At 38.6% G+C, this 18,760-nt stretch overlaps 1 protein-coding gene and 1 pseudogene across 2 annotated transcripts; both read right to left on the reverse strand.

The window, feature by feature from the left end:
• Positions 1–702: 702 nt before the first annotated feature.
• LOC108866438 lies at positions 703–2,639 on the reverse strand (annotated as a pseudogene).
• Positions 2,640–3,269: 630 nt separating this feature from the next.
• On the reverse strand, positions 3,270–6,407 carry LOC103953048 (histone deacetylase 6). Of its 2 annotated transcripts, none has more exons than XM_048588029.1 (6): positions 5,794–6,407; positions 4,934–5,374; positions 4,651–4,793; positions 4,010–4,100; positions 3,800–3,933; positions 3,270–3,588 (listed from the first exon to the last, which is right to left on the reverse strand). In XM_048588029.1, coding segments are annotated over exons 1-6 (1,347 nt in total). In that variant the 5' UTR covers positions 6,331–6,407; the 3' UTR covers positions 3,270–3,587. The 2 variants fall into 2 exon arrangements, with proteins under 2 accessions (XP_048443986.1, XP_009363042.2); XM_009364767.2 differs by having other exon boundaries at positions 3,270–3,568; positions 5,794–6,406.
• Positions 6,408–18,760: the final 12,353 nt, after the last annotated feature.

Raw genomic sequence — 18,760 nt, forward strand, 5'->3', positions numbered from 1 at the left:
CGTCTATCTAGGTGCAACCATGCTTGCAAAAGTGAATTGCAATTTAATTGCAATTCAGCTAATCACTTGAGATGCCATCTTCCATCAAATACCACTTTACATAGGAGTCCTAATGATGCATGACTTACGTGGCCAAAGCAATACCACAAATGCAAAACATATCCCCAATATCTTTGCATGTTGTTATCTGATGCCGTGCTTTAATGCACATCCCCATATTCCATCATCATTCAAATCAATTGGAATTTAGACAAATATTAAGTTTAAATAATTTAATATATTACTAAGAGACAATATCATGATTAAAATTAAAATATTATTTCTCAATAATAATTGAAAATCATTTCAATCACTTTGTCATTCAACAGCCTAAAATTCTACTCATTCAACAATTTTGATTTTTTGGATCCAAACAAATATATAAACCAAATTGGCACAAAGAGAAAACCCAAGTTGACAATGTGGTAGGAGGTGGGCAGAAATGTTGGTCTAAAGGCTTATGATGAATAGAGCAGCCGATTTTGAAAATTTTGCTTTTGTCACCTTTTTCAATAAGGAGTTTCGTTGTCTCCCTATCTTGAACCTTTACAAGGGAAAAGTAAGACGTATGAAGATAATTAGATATTGTAGATTTGAATTATGTCAGTTGGTCAAGATAATGTTCATCATTGTTTTATTCAAAAAAAGTATACGCAATATGAAGATGGATAAATCCAAAATTCATCGCCAAAATTGGGCATAAAACCATTGAAGAATACAAGTTATATATTTTGAGATGGATTCTTCCACTTGAATTACCTAGCTAATAATCAAATAAAAATGAGGACACAGGCCAACAATACATCTCAAACCTACTACTGCAACCACTAAAATAAACATCTCATTGCAATGAATTTATATTGTAATAATCCGATATACATCCATGTTTATTCAATTAGGCAAATATTCAAATAGGAAAAAAGATAAAAAACCAAGGACTAGCACCAATAAACTTCCTAATGTAAGCACAGGGCAGCATGATCTTCTTCCGAGCTTCGAGATTTGGAGGAATATCACCCGAGCCGTACGTGTAAGAGCAACGGAGCTATCTTCCATCGACTCCCAAGGCTCAACACGAAGAGCTTGTTGGTGACAAACGACGTCAAAGCCAAATATTGGACTTGCAATGAGGCAACAAGTTGAAACAATAAATTTCAAAGGAATGATCAACAAACATAGACAAAATTATAAGCGTAGATAGGCATCATCATGCAATAAGTGGAGGAGGTGCATAGCCACCGTGTGATTGATGTGGATTTTTAAGGGGTGGCGGTGGGGAGGATGTAACGATTTTTCTCAGGCTACGCCGGATGGGCACAGTTTTCTTGCTAACAATCTTGGTTAGACATCCAAAGCTACCTTCTTTTCTCCAAATTATCTTTCTCAAGCCACCTCTGCAGTCAACACTCAATAAAGTACCCTTCTCAGCACCTTCACCCACATGAAATCACATCAAGAAATGTTAATAGCAAGAAAGTTCGATCCCTGAAAACTTTGATATATTGAAGCCAAAATAGTAAGTAAATATGTAAATACGTATCTGATCACAGAAGGAAGATAACATTACCATGAAGAAGTACTACTGATGAAGAAGTTGCAGGAAAAACACCAAGAAGAAGATATACCGTTACAACAGCTAAAACCAACTTTGCCAGAAAACTGCTCATCTTGGAAAGCAAGAACTTATAAAAGCAAGACTTATAGATCTGAGCTAAGTAGTCTTTAAAATATAATTATATGTATATATATATAGTTGTGTGTGTGTGCGCGTGTGTGCGTGTGTGTGTTTGTCTTAAATAATGTGGGCGGTGGCTCGAAAAGGGTTGTCAATTAATGGTTTTGTTTGAAAATTAATTATGGAGTTTGACCTCTACATCACCAAGAAATTTTGGGTGGCGTTGTCCGACCGACCATGTCATCGCTCTCACACGAAAGACGAATCTTCACCTACTTCACGCGTTCACTCACCTTGCTTTAAGGAAGGCATTGTATCCAAAAACCCGTTGCATTTCCTTCACTCAACACGAAAAGCTTGTCTCCAAAAACCCGTTGCATTTCCTTAATCAATTTCCCATGTCTCAGTGAATCTTCAGCCTCCACACAGCTACCTCCTCGAGTGCTGGCTTTGAAAGCATCTCCGACATGAATTATAAGCCTATCTGTGTATTGCCTCTCAAGCTGTGAGAGTCCAAAGTACTCTCTGCCCACACCAATCACAGATGGGTCAAGCTCCCACCCATGAACCACAACTTCTGGGTACAGATCAAGAATCGACCTTGCCGTAGATCCTGCCCCGAACCCAAGAATGCCAATGGGTCCGGGAGGGATAATCGGTGGCAAGGTGGCGAAGACGCCGAAGTAAGTGCTTGTGAGGGACTTGAAAATGAAAGAGATGCTGTGGATGTTTCCAGGGTTGTCAAGAAGGAGGAGTCTTGAGCCGGCAAAGGGGTCGTCGGCCCTTTTCGAGACCTCGAGGACCCGAATGTAGTTGTGCATGGACTTGAATTTGGCGAGGATTTTGACATCCTCGAGGGGATGCCATCGTCCTGGGTCTTGGTTTCCGGGTGGAATGGTGGGCGGGTTGGGATTTGGGCGTCCATGGGTGGAAGAGGGGTGGTTTTGGAGGTGTTTTGGGGGATAAATGGAGGTTTGGAGATGTAGGATGGAAAGAGTTGGGGAATTTTTGAATTGGACAGGGACTTAACGGTCGAATTTGGTGGGGATTTTGCAAAAATGACATTGCTTTTTGCTCTCTGTGATCTGCTTTGCACTTAAGATACTATCATAAATTGGACTCCATTTTAATTGGAGAATTTTTAACTTATTAATCCCTTAAAATGGAAAGACTTCACTACATCCGCTACCATTCTACCATGACGTCCCAAATTAATAATGTAAATTTCTTATAAAAAATTAAAATATATAACTTTGCACTTCTTATTTGAGATGCCCACAGTTACACAAGTCTAGGTAAGTCCGTCTCCTTAAAAGATAATTGGTAATAAGAATTTACATAGTACGGGGTAACCCATCGTGTATTCTAAAAATTTACACATCGTTGTATCATTGACACAGGATGTTACGGGTTAAATTTTTCAAATTTTCAAATAAATGACATGATTAGTACCACTACGGAGCTTTAAACTGTTAGATTTTGATAAATTATGCTTGAAATTTTCTGAGTTCCCACATTAGAATAAGTAGAACGAGAGTAAACCTTTTCAACTATCTAATCAGAAGGTTTTCTATTTCATACATTCGCCTGCTGCTGTCAAAGTATTGCAACTCTAGACAAAAGGGAGCAATATATAACAAGGGCATCAGTAGCTACTCTAATACCTCACTAGTTAATAGGATTCCCTTCCACAAATTCTGTGGCTTTAACCAAGCTCACTCTGCTCAACACAACATCTCGTGTCGAGGTGATACAGGGACATAACGACTAGAAGCTATAAAACTCCATCTGCATCAGCACGAAGGATGACGATGATGATGCTTTTTATCTTCTTCCATCTCATTTTCGTCATCCCTACATTAACAACCACATCTCTGAACATTGGAAGAGGGGCAACAGTCAAAACGCTCTTTATCAAGAGAAAAATCCTATATACCGTTTTGACGCAAATCTCGTTAACGTGATAACCATGTGGTCAGATTATTTTTCTAATGCACCAGTATCGAATCAACCTCCAAAAAGGGCAGTGTTAACCTGAAAGCGAAAAGAACCTAACCTACCATATAATAAATAAATAAAACTTACCACACATCCATAACAGTGTGCTGACGAGCAGTGGTGGGGAATTTAGTCCAATGCTTGTCGTCTTCAGGATCAGAGTCATAAATAACGCCGTTCCAAATGCGAGGCTTTGGTCTTTCGTCCAATTTCTCTTCCACCTGCATCCATTCAAACTAAGGTTATAAGAAACAAGGTGAATACATAAAATCCGTTTAATTTTTCACTGATACGAACCTCTTCTGGAACTTTTGTAGTTGGTGGTGTTGTCTGGAAAGGAACACTGGGTGTATGAGGTATTCGAGTAAGTTGCTCTAGCAGTGCATTCCTGAGAGAAGACAAAAATAAACAATTAATAAAACTTAAATGATGAGAAAGGGACAACAGAGTTCACCGCTAGTTAAATATACAGTCCAGAATTCTCAATAAATGCTCGTAGTTGAAGATTCCGTTGCACCAGGCAAAAACAGTTGAAAGAAAAATAGCACAACTGTTGAATTACTAAAGGATCAAGGTACAAAGTGTCAAATCATACGATCTGCAATACCAATTACAAACAATTATTGGCATCTGAACTTAAAATCCAATATCTAATGGGTCAAAGTAATTACATGACATCCTGAATATTTCTGGAAAGAGAAGCTAAGCTTGGAGCTCAGAACACCAAAATATTTTCAAATAGAAACAAATCAAGGATGAGCTATTTCTCTTTTACAAGACCTCAGTTCTATAATTCAAGCATGGTGGGGCAAAGTATGATAGAGTTGAGATTGCTGGTGTCAGCAATCACGAATTAAACATTATAGCGTAAAACTAAAATGCAGTACAACAAAATCCACTAGCACCGACTGTCATAAGTAAGGAAGCAACAACCAGACCTTATTTTCTCCATATCTTTGGGCGTGTTTAGATTTTCCATGTTGGATGGGGCAATGTGAAGAGTGTAATCTGGCCCAAAATACTCATAGTATTCATTGTAGGGCAAATTATTATCAGGCTCCACCCCGACCGCCACTGCTGTCTGGTACAAAGTAATAGATGCAATCATAAGGATATTACATCGCATTATACTTGTTGCAAATCAATTAAAAGAAACAGGAAACGCAATTATAAGATGTTACAGTGATTGCCAAAATGGAGAGAAAGGCGTTAGAGATAAACCTCATAACACCAGCAACGAGCCACGTTACGGATTGTATAACCTCCACCACCCAACACCATCAGAGGAACATTGAAAGATCTAAGAAAACGAAGACAATCTGCATGGCCTCTGACAGACAAGTTGAAGCACCCCAACCTATCACCAGACAAGGAATCCGCTCCACACTGAAGAACAACTGCGTCTGGCTGATACATCTCCATGACTTTCTGGAGGATGGGCCGAAACAAACTACGAAAACTCTCGTCATCCATTCCATCATTTAGCGGGACATTCAGGGCGTAGTTTTTGCCAGTCCCAGCCCCAACGTCTTTAATGTGCCCGGTGCCAGGAAAGAAATCCCCGAACTTATGGAAAGACACAGTCATGACCCTATCAGTAGTGTAAAATGCCTCCTCAACTCCGTCTCCATGGTGCACATCAATGTCTACATAAAGCACACGCTGTACAGTGACGACAATGACCGGATTACATAAGTAATTCAATAAACAATCAAAAGCAATGACGACATAGACGACAGCACAAATGAACAGAACAAACATCCCACACTTTGACCATACGAATAATCCGAATAAAAGATGAATATTTGCAGTCTTTCACAAGTAGATTTCATTCCGTACGAAATATTATCAAATTCAACTTTACTGAGCTCCAAACAACTTACTACCGATTAAGTGCAAGCAAGCATAAAATTCATATAGTACAGTAACTGAAAATTACTCATTGCAAGTAAAATATGCAGTAAATATCATCAAAAACCCTAAATATGTAGCTAAGCTAATCGAGTTTCGAACAAAAATCATTGCTTCAATTCAAAAAGTAATAATTTAATTACAAAAAAATAAAGTAGTATTGATCTTACCCTGTGAACCTTGAGGAGCTCAAGAATGCCGAGCACAATATCATTGACATAGCAGAATCCAGAGGCCTCGGCCTTCTTGGCGTGATGGAGCCCACCGGCCCAGTTGACAGCGATGTCGGCGTCCTGGCGATTGAGCTTAACGGCGGCGCCGATTGAGCCGCCGGCAGAGGCCTGGCAGAAACCGAAGAGGCCGTCAAATACGGGGCAGTCCTCGCCGACGTTGAAGCGCTTGAGGTGGCGGGAGTGGACGGAATCGGCGAGGGTCTCGGGGGTGACGGAGGCAAGGAAGTCGACGTAGTCGTCGGCGTGGAAGCGGCGGATGTCAATGGGGCCGGCGGGAAAGGGGCGGTTGATCTCCATCCGACGGTGGAGGCCGTAATGGACAACTAGGTTGTGGGCCATGCGGATACGGTGGGGCTTCATCGGGTGGCCTTGGCCGTAGTAGTAATCGCCGACGGTGGGCTCGTAGAAGTAGCTCACTCGCCGTTTCTTCGCGTCTGGGCCTGACGGCAGTGACGCTCCGCCTTCTGAGTCCATCTCTGTCCCCCTCTCTCGATCGATCGACTCGAATGGTCTGTTGGGGGAGACGGAAATTGCTAGTGAGCAACGTACGACGAGTCGTCTTGTTCACAAAGAAGATTAAGAAGTAGCGGGTCGCGGGTAGCTAAGAGCCCAATGAGGCCTGCTTAAGAAAAATGAAACCCAACCAAATATGGTGGACACCTTGTAGAGAGAGGAGCTTTCTCTTTGGTATCGTTTGGTATGCAGACGAGACGGGACGGAACGGAATGGGATGGGACGGGACGGGACAGGACGGAACGAAACAGAGCGGGAGCAAAGATGCCCTCGGATGGAAACAAGGAGGAAGAAGAAGGAGACGGAAAGGTTATAATTTTGTGTTCCACATATGTAGAACGAGTCGTTCCAGGAGGGTGAGGTGAACGAAAATTCACTCAAAACTCGTCCCGTGGAACAGCTCGTTCCACCCGTTTTAGGCGCACCAAACGTGGGACGGAACACCTTGTCCCACTCTGTTCCGTCCCGTCCCACGTACCAAACGGTACCTTTAAGATTGAAGAGAAGTTCCTCCTTAATTTACTTTTTGTTCGATTCACATAACTTTGTGTTTATGATTGAAACCATTTATATTATATATCACTTTTTAGATCATCTTTATAAAAAAATCAATTAAACAAAGGTCATTTAATCATCAACTGGAGCAAATAGAGAGACGGTTCATAATACTTTTATTGAATTCGTCCATCTGTTTTCCTATAGTTTGATGACTAAATGATCTCATATTTTATTGAATTTTTGCAGAGATCATCTTTATAGAGACTGATTAATAATATTAAGTGTTTGATCATAAGATTGAAGTTCCATTAATCGGCCATAAAGTGAATTGAGGAGGAACTCCGCCTCAACCCATTGAGGAGACGAATTAATTTCATTTCTAAGATGTGTTTTACAAGTGCTTTTATGTCATAAAAGTGATTTTTGAAGAAGCATGTGACAAATACTTTTACAGAAAGCACTTTCAAGTACACCTTTTATAAATAAAAAATTAACGTGTTTCTAATGAAAGCTCTTCTAGATGAGCACTTGTGAGGAAAAGTGCTTCTTACAAAAGCAATTCGAAAATAAACCTGTAATTTTGTAAAGGGTTTACAGTACAGTTGCTTAAGATATGGCCATTCTTAAATTTCGAGTTCGGTTCTTCCTCTCTTAATCGCTTACATTTTTAAGCCGCATTGTATATTGTGAACAAAAATAGATTATTGAAGATTAGCCAACTTGGGCCATAAGTTTGAGTTAGGGTTCCTGTGTTATTTTTGGGTTTGTTGAAGACTAGACTAGTTCCGATTTTGGTTTTCTTTTGTCATCCCCCCAATGGTACCGAAAAAACAAAGTAATGCAATACCATCGAGCTCGTGTACAAGTATTAAAGTTTGATTGGGATGTAGAGATGGTACATTTTGTTTACTAAATTGTTTTGATATTTGAGAAATTGAAGAAGACAAGAAATGCATACAACGAGATACATTGTGGTCAAGCTCTTAAAGCATGAATCAAAGGATGGATTACACATTATTACAGCATCAATCGCTTTGTCTATCAATCTATCAAGTTAAATTTGTTACATGAGCATGCGGTGGACTCGTGTTTTGCGTACATGATGCCACATATGTCCATTTGATGGACTGAGATTCTTTCCGGATCCTTCAATTCTCAAGTTGGAGAGAAAGATGGAGAAGAGGGAAGAAGATGAACAGAAGAAGGTTAACAAAGAAGAAGATGAACAGGAGAAGGTAAAGATGGAAGAAGATGAACAAGAGAATGTGAAAGTGAAGGTGAACAAGCTTAATTCCTAGCCATTTGATTTTCGATTGAATGGATAGGATTGAAGAATCCGGAGCATCCGAATGGAAAGGGATCCAGGAAGGATCCTATGGCCATTTTGATCTTTTAAAATGTCTTATTCATTGTTTATGTGGCGCATGTTAATCTACATGCCACCCATTTGGCCTCTAAGTAAAAAAAAAAAAAAACAAAACAAAAAGACCAATATAATCAATTTTATGTGTGGATTCGACCCACCTAACAAATTAGTATATCTGAAATACTACCTCAAAATTTCAACTTTAAGTATTCATAACTTTAAGAATTGTTTTTACTTTGTTTAAAAGTATTTACATACAGCAAGTGGTCTTTTATTACTACAGTGGTGGAAAAGTGTTGAGTTCTTGTATGATGACATAAGTTCAAACTCTGTTAGTAGCTAATCCAACATCTAATCTAACAAAATCTATCATTTGACAAAGAAAAAATATTTACATACACTAAATAAAGGAGGTATAGAATGCATTCGACCCTAAACTAAAAGGGTTGGTCTGGAACATCATAATTCATAATTGATATGTTTAACTGATTGTAATATAATGGAATGGCTACCCAATGGAATTAGGAATTAATTGTTAATTAATAAATTAATCTAAGAGGCAAGCATGTTTTCACCGTTGACAATGAGTTACAAAAGTATACCTGACTTAATCATTTTTAAAGATGTATAAATGTGGGATTACCAAGATAATGAAAGCACAAAACACTTTTTGTGTCATGAATTTAACCGACAAGGCAAGTTTAAGTCTACTGTGTCAAAAACATTTGCAATGCTTAATATGTAGATCATAGCTAATATCTAATCTAAATTCATCTTCACAAGACACTTTTTCTGTTTTTCAAGCAAACCATTGGCGGACTCCATCGACCTAATTATGTGATCTCAAGTTGTAAAATCAAGTGAGATTTGTTTGCTAACACTTTGGAAAGAAAAAAAAAATGATATTTGTTAACACCCGTATATTTTCTTATGGTGTTACAGTGGACTCAAATTACAACGTAAAATTAACCAGCTACATTCTAACTTAATTTTAGAGAATTTGAACATCAATACTGTCTAATTTTTGGCATACGTGATGCTATCTACACACCAATTTTTACTACGTGATGCTATCTACACACCAATTTTTACTTCCTACACAACCCTTGTTAATTTATGTAGTTGGCTCTTCTTCAATTTATTTGATTCGATAATTGAAAATTAAAAAAGGTGCGTGAAAAGTAAAAATAAGTATGCAACTAGCACTATTCTATACTTGCCATCATGTATATTTGTCCTATAATTTGAGCAAGCTAAAGCAGATTTTAATTAGTTAGAGGCGAAGCATGTGGAAACACTAAAGGTGTTATTTAGGATATAATATTGGTGTCAAATCGAAATTTTAGTTATCAATTGGGGACACGAAATTTTAATCAGGGTTATCCCTTTAGCTTTGTGATTGGACATAAAGGGTGTTTCTTCTCAAGGCGCTCTAATTGCAACTTTTGACTTGATTTATAGTGGTGGGGATGGGTTCATGGTCCATGGGTCATGGGTGGACTCAAGCTAGCGGGTCCAAAGAATCTTAAAACACTATACATCTCATCAATAGAGAAGATGAAACTTGAACCAAATTCCAACCCCAAATTAAAGTTAACTACAACACAATTATGTGATTAGATATAGTCCACTAACACAACTTGGCACAATGAGAAGGGACCATCATATCTATATAACCTTAACCGCATTTTTTTCCTTCTCCTGCGGTAATCCTAATTGTACATGCATTGAGTGTCAAAACAACGCAATAAGCTAATGATTTTATTCAGCATCGAAGGAGATATGTATTGGACTAACCCAAGTGATATACTATCTTAGGGAGACTTTGAATGTGGTTTTCAACTATGAATATTCTTTAACTGAAATTTTGTTGAATTTCAATTTTTGATCGAAGTCCCTGAAATTAATGTGATAATTTATTTCTATGTATATTACTATATTTTTTAAATTAAAATTTGAAATTTATAGTTATTTATGTTAATGAGATTTTAAATAAAAACCCATAATTTGTGGGATTAAAAATTTTAGAATATAAATTATTACTATTGTGTGTGTGTGTGTATTGTAAGATCCCACATCGCCCAGGGAAGTGGATCCTGTAAACCTTATATGTATATTCTCATCTCTACCTAGCACGAGGCCTTTTGAGAGTTCACTAGCTTTAGGTTCCGTAGGAACTCCGAAGTTAAGCGAGTAGCGCGCGAGAGCAATCCCATGATGGGTGACCCACTAGGAAGTTCTCGTCTGAGTTCCCAGAAACAAAACTGTGAGGGTGTGGTAGGGGCCCAAAGAAGACAATATCATGTAACGGTGGAGCCGGTCTGGGATGTGACAATTTGGTATCAGAGCCAATCCTTGGCCGAAAGTGTGATGATGAGGACGTCTCAAGCCCCTAAGGGGGGTGGATTGTAAGATCCCACACCACCCAGGGGAGTGGATCCTGTAAGCCTTATATGTACATTCTCATCTCTACCTAGCACGAGGCCTTTTAGAACCTCATTGTGTACATTCCCATCTTTACCTAGCACGAGGCCTTTTGGGAGCTCACTGGCTTCAGGTTCCGTAGGAATTCCGAAGTTAAGCGAGTAGCGCGCGAGAGCAATCCTATGATGGGTGACCCACTGGGAAGTTCTCGTGTGAATTCCCATAAACAAAACCGTGATGGTGTGGTAGGGGCCCAAAGCGGACAATATCGTACTACGATGGAGTCGAGCCCTGGTTGTGTTGGGGGCCGGGGTTGGGATGTGACATATATAAACATGGGTACATTCATCAAAATTAACAAAAAAATTATTGTACCAAAACATGGGTACATTCTTCAAAACCACAAAAAAAAGAAAAAAAAAATGTTAGGCTTAATAACATTAGTAAATTTCTTCGATTAAACTTAACATGGATACATTCTCAAATCAAAGAAAAAAAGAATGTACCCATATAAGTTTAAAAATCGATTAAAAAAAATTGAATAGATTTTATATTAAAAAAAAAAAAAAAAAAAAAAAAAAAAAAAAAAAAAAAGGTACATTTTACATATAACAAATTGGTATATTTAAGAATGAGTACATTTTAAGATTAAAAATCTGAAAAAATTACATGAATGGGTACATATAAGATTAAAATTTTGAAAACTTGAAAAAAAAAAAAAAAAAAAAAAAAAAAGCTTGGGTACAAACTTATTCTAATTTTTTTATTTATTTTTGGAAATGTTTTGAATTGAAAATTAGTTAGGAGTTTAATAAAGGTGTGAATATTAAAATTCTAAATCAATTATTAATTTTTATTTAAAAAAATTATGTAACTGACATGTCACATCCCGACCTGGGTTCCACCACATCATGGGCTTGACTCTGCTGTATCATGATATTCTCCGCTTTGGACCCCGGCCACGCCCTCACGGTTTTGTTTCTGGAAATTCACACAAGAACTTCCTAGTGCGTCACCCATCCTGGAATTGCTCTCATGCGAACTCGCTTAACTTTGAAGTTCCAATGAACTTCGAAGCTAGTGAGCTCCCAAAAGGTCTCGAGCTATATAGAGGTGGGCATGTACATATACGGCATAGAGGATCCTCTCCCCTGGGGCTAGTTTGCACAGCTTTCGACGGCGAAGTACTATGAGTGGACCCCTTCTAAAATGCATGTTTTAATAGTATAAATGCATAAATGAAAAGCATGATTTAATGATTACGTTTTACGAAACATTTTATGTGATAGATGACGACATAATATTTAGAACATCTAAGGCTAGTTTGAATTATTACTATTTTTCCTATAACCCGTATTCTTTATAGAATATCTGATAGATGACGATATAATATTTAGAACACGTTTAGAACACCTCTTTATAGTATATATGATGGATGACTTTATACTATGAAGTTGCCTTTCAAATAAATGTATGTTCAATGGTTTTGTACTTACCTAGTGGTCCCTATTCTGCTACAGGGCGAGGGATAGATTCCGTCTTGGGTGACAGTTACCGTGTTGGCATAAGGCCTGAAGATGGTTTTCCTTTGGCTATTAGCACAAGGACAGGGAGCTGGCACAGGGCCTAAGGGTGATTTTCTTCTGGCAATTGGCACAGAGACGGGGAGCTGGCATGGGGCCTAGAGGGATATTGGACATTCACTGGTGATTACAATATATATGAGATATGCTTTAAGACATTGCACAGCAGTAGGATCCATTCTTTTATTCATTCAATTTTTATATAAATTCTTTTAGTGTTCTAATTAGTTATATGCTCTGAACACGTTTCTTAAATGTATATTAATTATTCTTTTATATTTGTAAGTCTTATTTATCCCTTGTTTTCAGCATTTGCACTCAATAAGTAGTTTTCGTCACCCTCAGGTGTCGGCCAGCACGTGCCTATTCTGGTATTCGGGGAATATCGGGAGCAGGGCGTATTGGAAGAAAATATCGTTTAGGATACTTGATTGATTCTTCTTGATCATAGAAGCAGATTTGATCCATGTAAATCAATGTAAATTATATTCTATTTCCTTCCTAGAATAGGCTACCTTGTATTATATAAGTCTTGTGTTCTATTGCAAAGAATATAATGAAAAATATTCAAAAGTTTCTTCCCAGACTTCATATTCCTAGAACCCTAGCCGAGTTACTTCTCAACATGGTATCAGAGCACCATTTCTGATGACTCTGAATACCTACACAACTTCTGTAATCTTAATAAACACAACATCACCTAAACCACCATGGGCGATCCAACAACAAAACCCATTGGGACGTCCATCGACACCCAAAACCCAAAGTTTACAGAGACATTCACATATGTCTCAAACCCTTTTACTCTACATCCCTTAGATCAACCTAGGAATATCTTGGTCTCCAAAACACATCAAGGAGACAACTACAATACCTAGAGTCGTGCTATGCGAATCAACTTGAGCGCAAAGAATAAACTTGGCATGGTTGATGGCACCATCGACCTTTCATCAGAGACTGGTAAACAATTTGCATCATGACAAAGATGCAATGATATGGTCCTTACCTGGATTCTCAATTCGATCCACGATGACATTGCGAGCAGTGTTTTTTATTACACGACAACAATCGATGTTTGGGATGACTTGCAAGATCGTTTCTCACAAGGAAATGACTCACGCATTTATCAAATCAAGAGAGAGATCATTGAATACAGACAAGAACAACAATCGATCTCGGTCTACTACACGAAACTAAATGCGTTGTGGGATGAACTGGCATCCTACAATGAAACTCCGACTTACACATGTGGGGGGTTGAAGAAGGTAAATGATCGGGATGAGAAAAAAAAAAGGTGATGCAATTCCTGATGGGTTTGAACGACTCTTATGAGCAGTACGTGGACAGATACTATTGATGTAGCAACTACCAGACACTAGGAAGGCATACTCACTTGTTCTCCAATAAGAGAAGCAAGTAGAGGTATCTCTGAATCGTAACAATATAAATCTATATGCCATGAATGTAACCCATAACAGCGAAGCTGCTGCACCAAAAAGAAACACCCTTCAATGTTCATATTGTGATAAAAAAATACCACACCATAGATCGATGCTTTTACCTGTATGGTTTCCCGCTGGCCATAAGTATCACGGCAAATCAGTCAAGCCACCAAACAAAAGAAAACCTGCGGCAAACCAAGTGAAAGTGCAGACCAAGACCACCAATGGCGCTGACTCACGACACAAAGCGACGTCCAGTGACGGTCCAAAGTTCACCACTGAAGAATATAATCAACTTATGGAAATGCTCAAGAAGAGCAACATTAATGGTAATCCGCAACATTTTGCAAATGCAATAGGTACAATCGCACCTCCCTCTAACTTGTCAGAAGTTTCCCCAAAGAAAACTTTATATTGGATCATTGATAGTGGGGCAATGAACAACATCTCTCCTTCTCCTCACTTGCTAGACAAGAAATCATTATCCATGCTGGATTCTATTTAATTACCGAATGAAGGACATGCCTTAATAGACTTGATCGGTTCTATACAAGTTATCCCTCACATTAAACTTGACGGAGTGCTCCATGTGCCTAACTTTCGAGTTTACTTATTATCTGTTAGCAAACTTACTAAAGCATTTCGATGCATAGTGATTTTCTTCCCTGATTTTTGTGTGATACAAGACATGGATACGAGGAAGATGATTGGCCTGGCAAGCAATATAATGGGATCTACTACTTGGCGCCAGAACAAAACCCTCGTCTTGCTCATCACATTAGCCGTAACTCCATCCTCTAGCACCAATGATTAGGGCACCCTTCCGCCAATCCTCTGCAAGCTTTAACCAAACAAGTTCCAACAATAATGTTTGATTCTAGTCATTCATGTGACGTTTGCCCTCTTGCTGAACAAACCCGGCTATCTTTCAAGTTCTATTTCTTCTAAAGCACATTTTGATTTGATACATTGTGATATTTGGGGACCTCATCCAATCAATTCCCATCCGGGGGCTCGGTATTTCTTAAAGATACTTGGATACATCTTATGCGTTTTAAGTTTGAAACACAAGGGTTGTTATGTTCCTTTATTGCTTGGGTCCAAACACAATTTAATTGCATGATCAAAGCACTTAGGGCTGATAATGGTGGTGAATTCACCTCTTTACGCTTATTTATTTATTTATTATCATTATTATAGCAAGGGTATCATGTTTCAGACTTCTTGTCCGTCCACACCCCAACAAAATGGGGGTTGTTGAACGGAAACACCGTCATCTCCTAAATGTTGGTCGAGCACTTCGGTTTCAAGCCAATTTAGCACCAACTTTTTGGGGGGAAAGCATACAAACAGCGTGTTATTTAATTAATCGTTTACCTACACCTCTCCTTGATCACAAAACTCTTTATGAGATTTTGCATTGCCAACTTCCCGATTTTTCCCACCTACGGGTTTTCGGTTGTTTATGTTATGCTACCAACCTCCATCCTCACCATAAATTTGACCAACGTGCTTAAAAATGTATTTTTGTTGGGTACCCATTAGGTCAAAAAGGCTATCGCGTTTACGACCTCACCACACACAAAATTTCTTCCATTCGTGATGTGGTATTCCATGAAACCACGTTCCCTTTCCTCACTCAACCTCCTGATCATCAACCTGATACATTTGTCTTACCTATCCCCACCGGCTTTCTTTCTCTCTCATCCTAATCCTACACAACCTCCTTCAGAACCCCATTTACCCACACCGACCGCCACCAACTCTCTCATAGCACCTCACTTAGAATCTTCACCACCCTCCCAATCACCTCCACCACCCTCCCCATCACCTCCTAACCCACCTGCCACTCGACACTCTGGTTGCGCTCCCAAGCCTTCCGTAAGGCTCCAGGGCTACCATTTATATCATGTTCAATCCCTTGTTCCCAGCGCCACTCCCTCCTCCATGTTAGGTACTCGTTATCTTTTATCTCACTATGTATCATATGCTCACCTTTCACCATCGATCGCTTTTTTTTTTGTGCTATTTCGACTCTTGTCGAACCAACTACATTCTAATAGTGATCATCAATGGCATGCTGCCATGGACTCTGAACTTCTGGCCCTTAAACAAAACAACACATGGACTCTCAATACCCTTCCTCCTGGTCATCGCGTCATCAGTTGCAAATGGGTATACAAAATCAAATACAACTCTGACGGTACCATCGAGCGTTATAAAAGCTCACCTCATTGCCAAAGGTTTTACACAACGCAAAGGTATCGATTACAAGGAAACATTTGCTCATGTTGCCAAATCACAGTCTGTTGTCTGTTAGTCGTTGCATCTATTAATAATTGGTCCTTACATCAAATGGATGTCCATAATGCCTTCCTTCACGGTGATCTTTGTGAGGAAGTTTATATGCAGCGACCTCCTCGCCTTCATCGGCAGGGGGAGCATAATGTATGGCGACTCAACAAGTCCCTCTATAGCCTCAAGCAATCATCTCACAGCTAGTTCCATAAATTTTCCACTGCCATATACCAAGTCGGCTACTAACAGTCAATGGCCGACTAATCCCTATTCACTAAGGTGCGTGAAAATTTGTTTACAACCGTCTTGATTTATGCTGACGACATGATTATCACAGGCAACGATGAGGCTGCCATCCATAATCTCAAGCAATTTCTTCAATCCTATTATCGAATTAAGGACCTTGGACACTTGAAGTATTTCCTTGGTGTGGAGGTGGCTCGGTCTTCTCAAGGAATCTCCATTTCACAACGTAAATACACACTTAACATTCTTGATGAAGCCGGCTTACTCGGTGCAAAGCTTGCAAAGTTCCTTATGGAAGAAAACTTGAGATTATCTCCAATGGAAGGGCAACTTCTCCACAATGCCTCGAAATGCAGGGGCTTGTTGGGAAACTTATTTATCTCATAATCACTAGGCTGGAGATTTCATACTCGGTTTATATACTCAGCCAATTTATGCAACAACCAAAAAAGCCTAATCTCGACGCAATTCACTGTCTCCTACGATACTTAAAGGGGTCACCTGGACAAGGGCTTCTTTTTCCTTCAAAAGGGAGTTTAACGTTGAAAGGATATTGCGACGCCGACTGGGCTCGATGTCCACTTACGAGAAGATCTGTCATAGGCTATTGTATATTCCTTGGAGGTGCACTAGTATCTTGGAAAACCAAGAAACAATCTATTGTTTCGCGATCCTCAGCTGAAGCGGAGTATCGTGCCATGGCCTCCACTACATGTGAGCTTACGTGGATGAAGTTCTTATTGGCTGACCTGCAAATTAATCACAAGGATCCAGCAAAGTTACACTGCGACAACCAAGCTGCACCCCACATAGCTGCCAATCCAGTTTTTCATGAACGCACCAAACACATAGAGATCAACTACCATGTTGTTCGTGAACGAATACGTTCTGAGGTTATTTCGACAGCCTATGTACCTAGTGGACAACAACTTGCCGATATATTCACCAAGCCACTTGGACAATCAGCATTCCGTTCTCTACTTGGCAAGTTGGGTGTTCTTGACATTCACACTCCACCTTGAGGGAGAGTATTGGAAGACAATATCGTTTAGTATACTTGATTGATTCTTCTTGATCATAGGAGCAGATTTGATCCACCTAAATCAATGTAAATTATATTCTATTTCCTTCCTAGAATAGGCTACCTTGTATTATATAAGTCTTGTGTTCTATTGTAAAAAATATAATGAAAAATATTCAAAAGTTTCTTCCCAGACTTCATATTCCTAGAACCCTAGCCGAGTTACTTCACAACAGGGCGTGTCATGACATGTAAATTCATTATTACATTAATACTAGGGACTTGGATCAAAATCTGAAAACTAATAAGATTTTAATCAATAAATATTAATAATTAGGGACCGGATACTAATTTTTCCATTATCTTATATCTACTCTCAAAGTCTAGCCTATTATCTATTATCTTATATGTACTTTCTCTCATCACTGGACTAACCCTAGTGATATATTTTCTATAAAATGTTCCAAAAAATAAAAGGAGTGGCATGAAAGTTTCATGCCCCTGATGGAGAAAGAATTAGCTTTCCTTCACGACAAGAAATAAATTTTATCTTTTTTCATACATTTTTATGGAGACAAGAAAAAGTTTGAGACCCATGGGCAAAGGACCTAATCATTTGGGGGAAGGATGAAGGGAAAGAAATGGGTTTCCATGGCTTTACTTTCACTATCATTTTGTGATCATCATCTCTTGAAAAGGAAGCTTTCTTGTTGGCCGACGGAGACTGTATGAAAAGGACTCTGCCTTTATAGTAGTTTCCATGAAGATGCATGTGAGAGAGAGAGAGAGAGAGAGAGAGAGAGAGAGAGAGAGAGAGAGAGTACTATATATATATATATATATATATATATATATATATATATAATTTCTATATTTATTTTCATATAAATTATTTTCCATACATGTAAATACATAGTACTCCAATGGCCGGGACAATGAACCTTGTGGTTGTGATCCTAATTTGGACAAGCCCTACATGCGTAAATACTACACACAAACACGTGCATGTGGTACGCACGTGTTCATATACATACATACATACATATATATATATATCCATTTGATTAACCTTAGACCTATTTTCTCAAAACAAATTGTGTAATTAACTATATGAAACTAAGCTGGCTAATGGCTATAAACAATTATTTTAGGTGGCATGCATGCATGTCATCCCAAAGCTATTATCTCATTTCTTTATTTTATAAAACTAGTACGTTGTAATTCATTATTGTAAGATTGTTTCTTGGTGCAAAAAATTCGAGGATGATAATTTTGACAACGAAAATCATTGCAGTCTAATTTAATGGGAAAGCTTATATTAGCTGTTGAAAAAACTCCTAGAGGGACCCATCTTAATTATATTAATTGTAATTAGTGGTCCTAGCAAATTAATTAAATTGTTAATTATTGTTATTATTGTCATCATTAAATTAATTAATGTTATGTCAATATTTGTTGATCATATATCAATAGAATATGTTCTGTAGAGAAATGGTAAGGAGACTCTTTATGG

Source organism: the organism of the source record quoted next, unplaced genomic scaffold (genome assembly GCF_019419815.1).
Source record: "Pyrus x bretschneideri cultivar Hongxiangsu unplaced genomic scaffold, Pyrus_bretschneideri_v1 Contig27, whole genome shotgun sequence".
Lineage (NCBI taxonomy): Eukaryota > Viridiplantae > Streptophyta > Magnoliopsida > Rosales > Rosaceae > Pyrus > Pyrus x bretschneideri.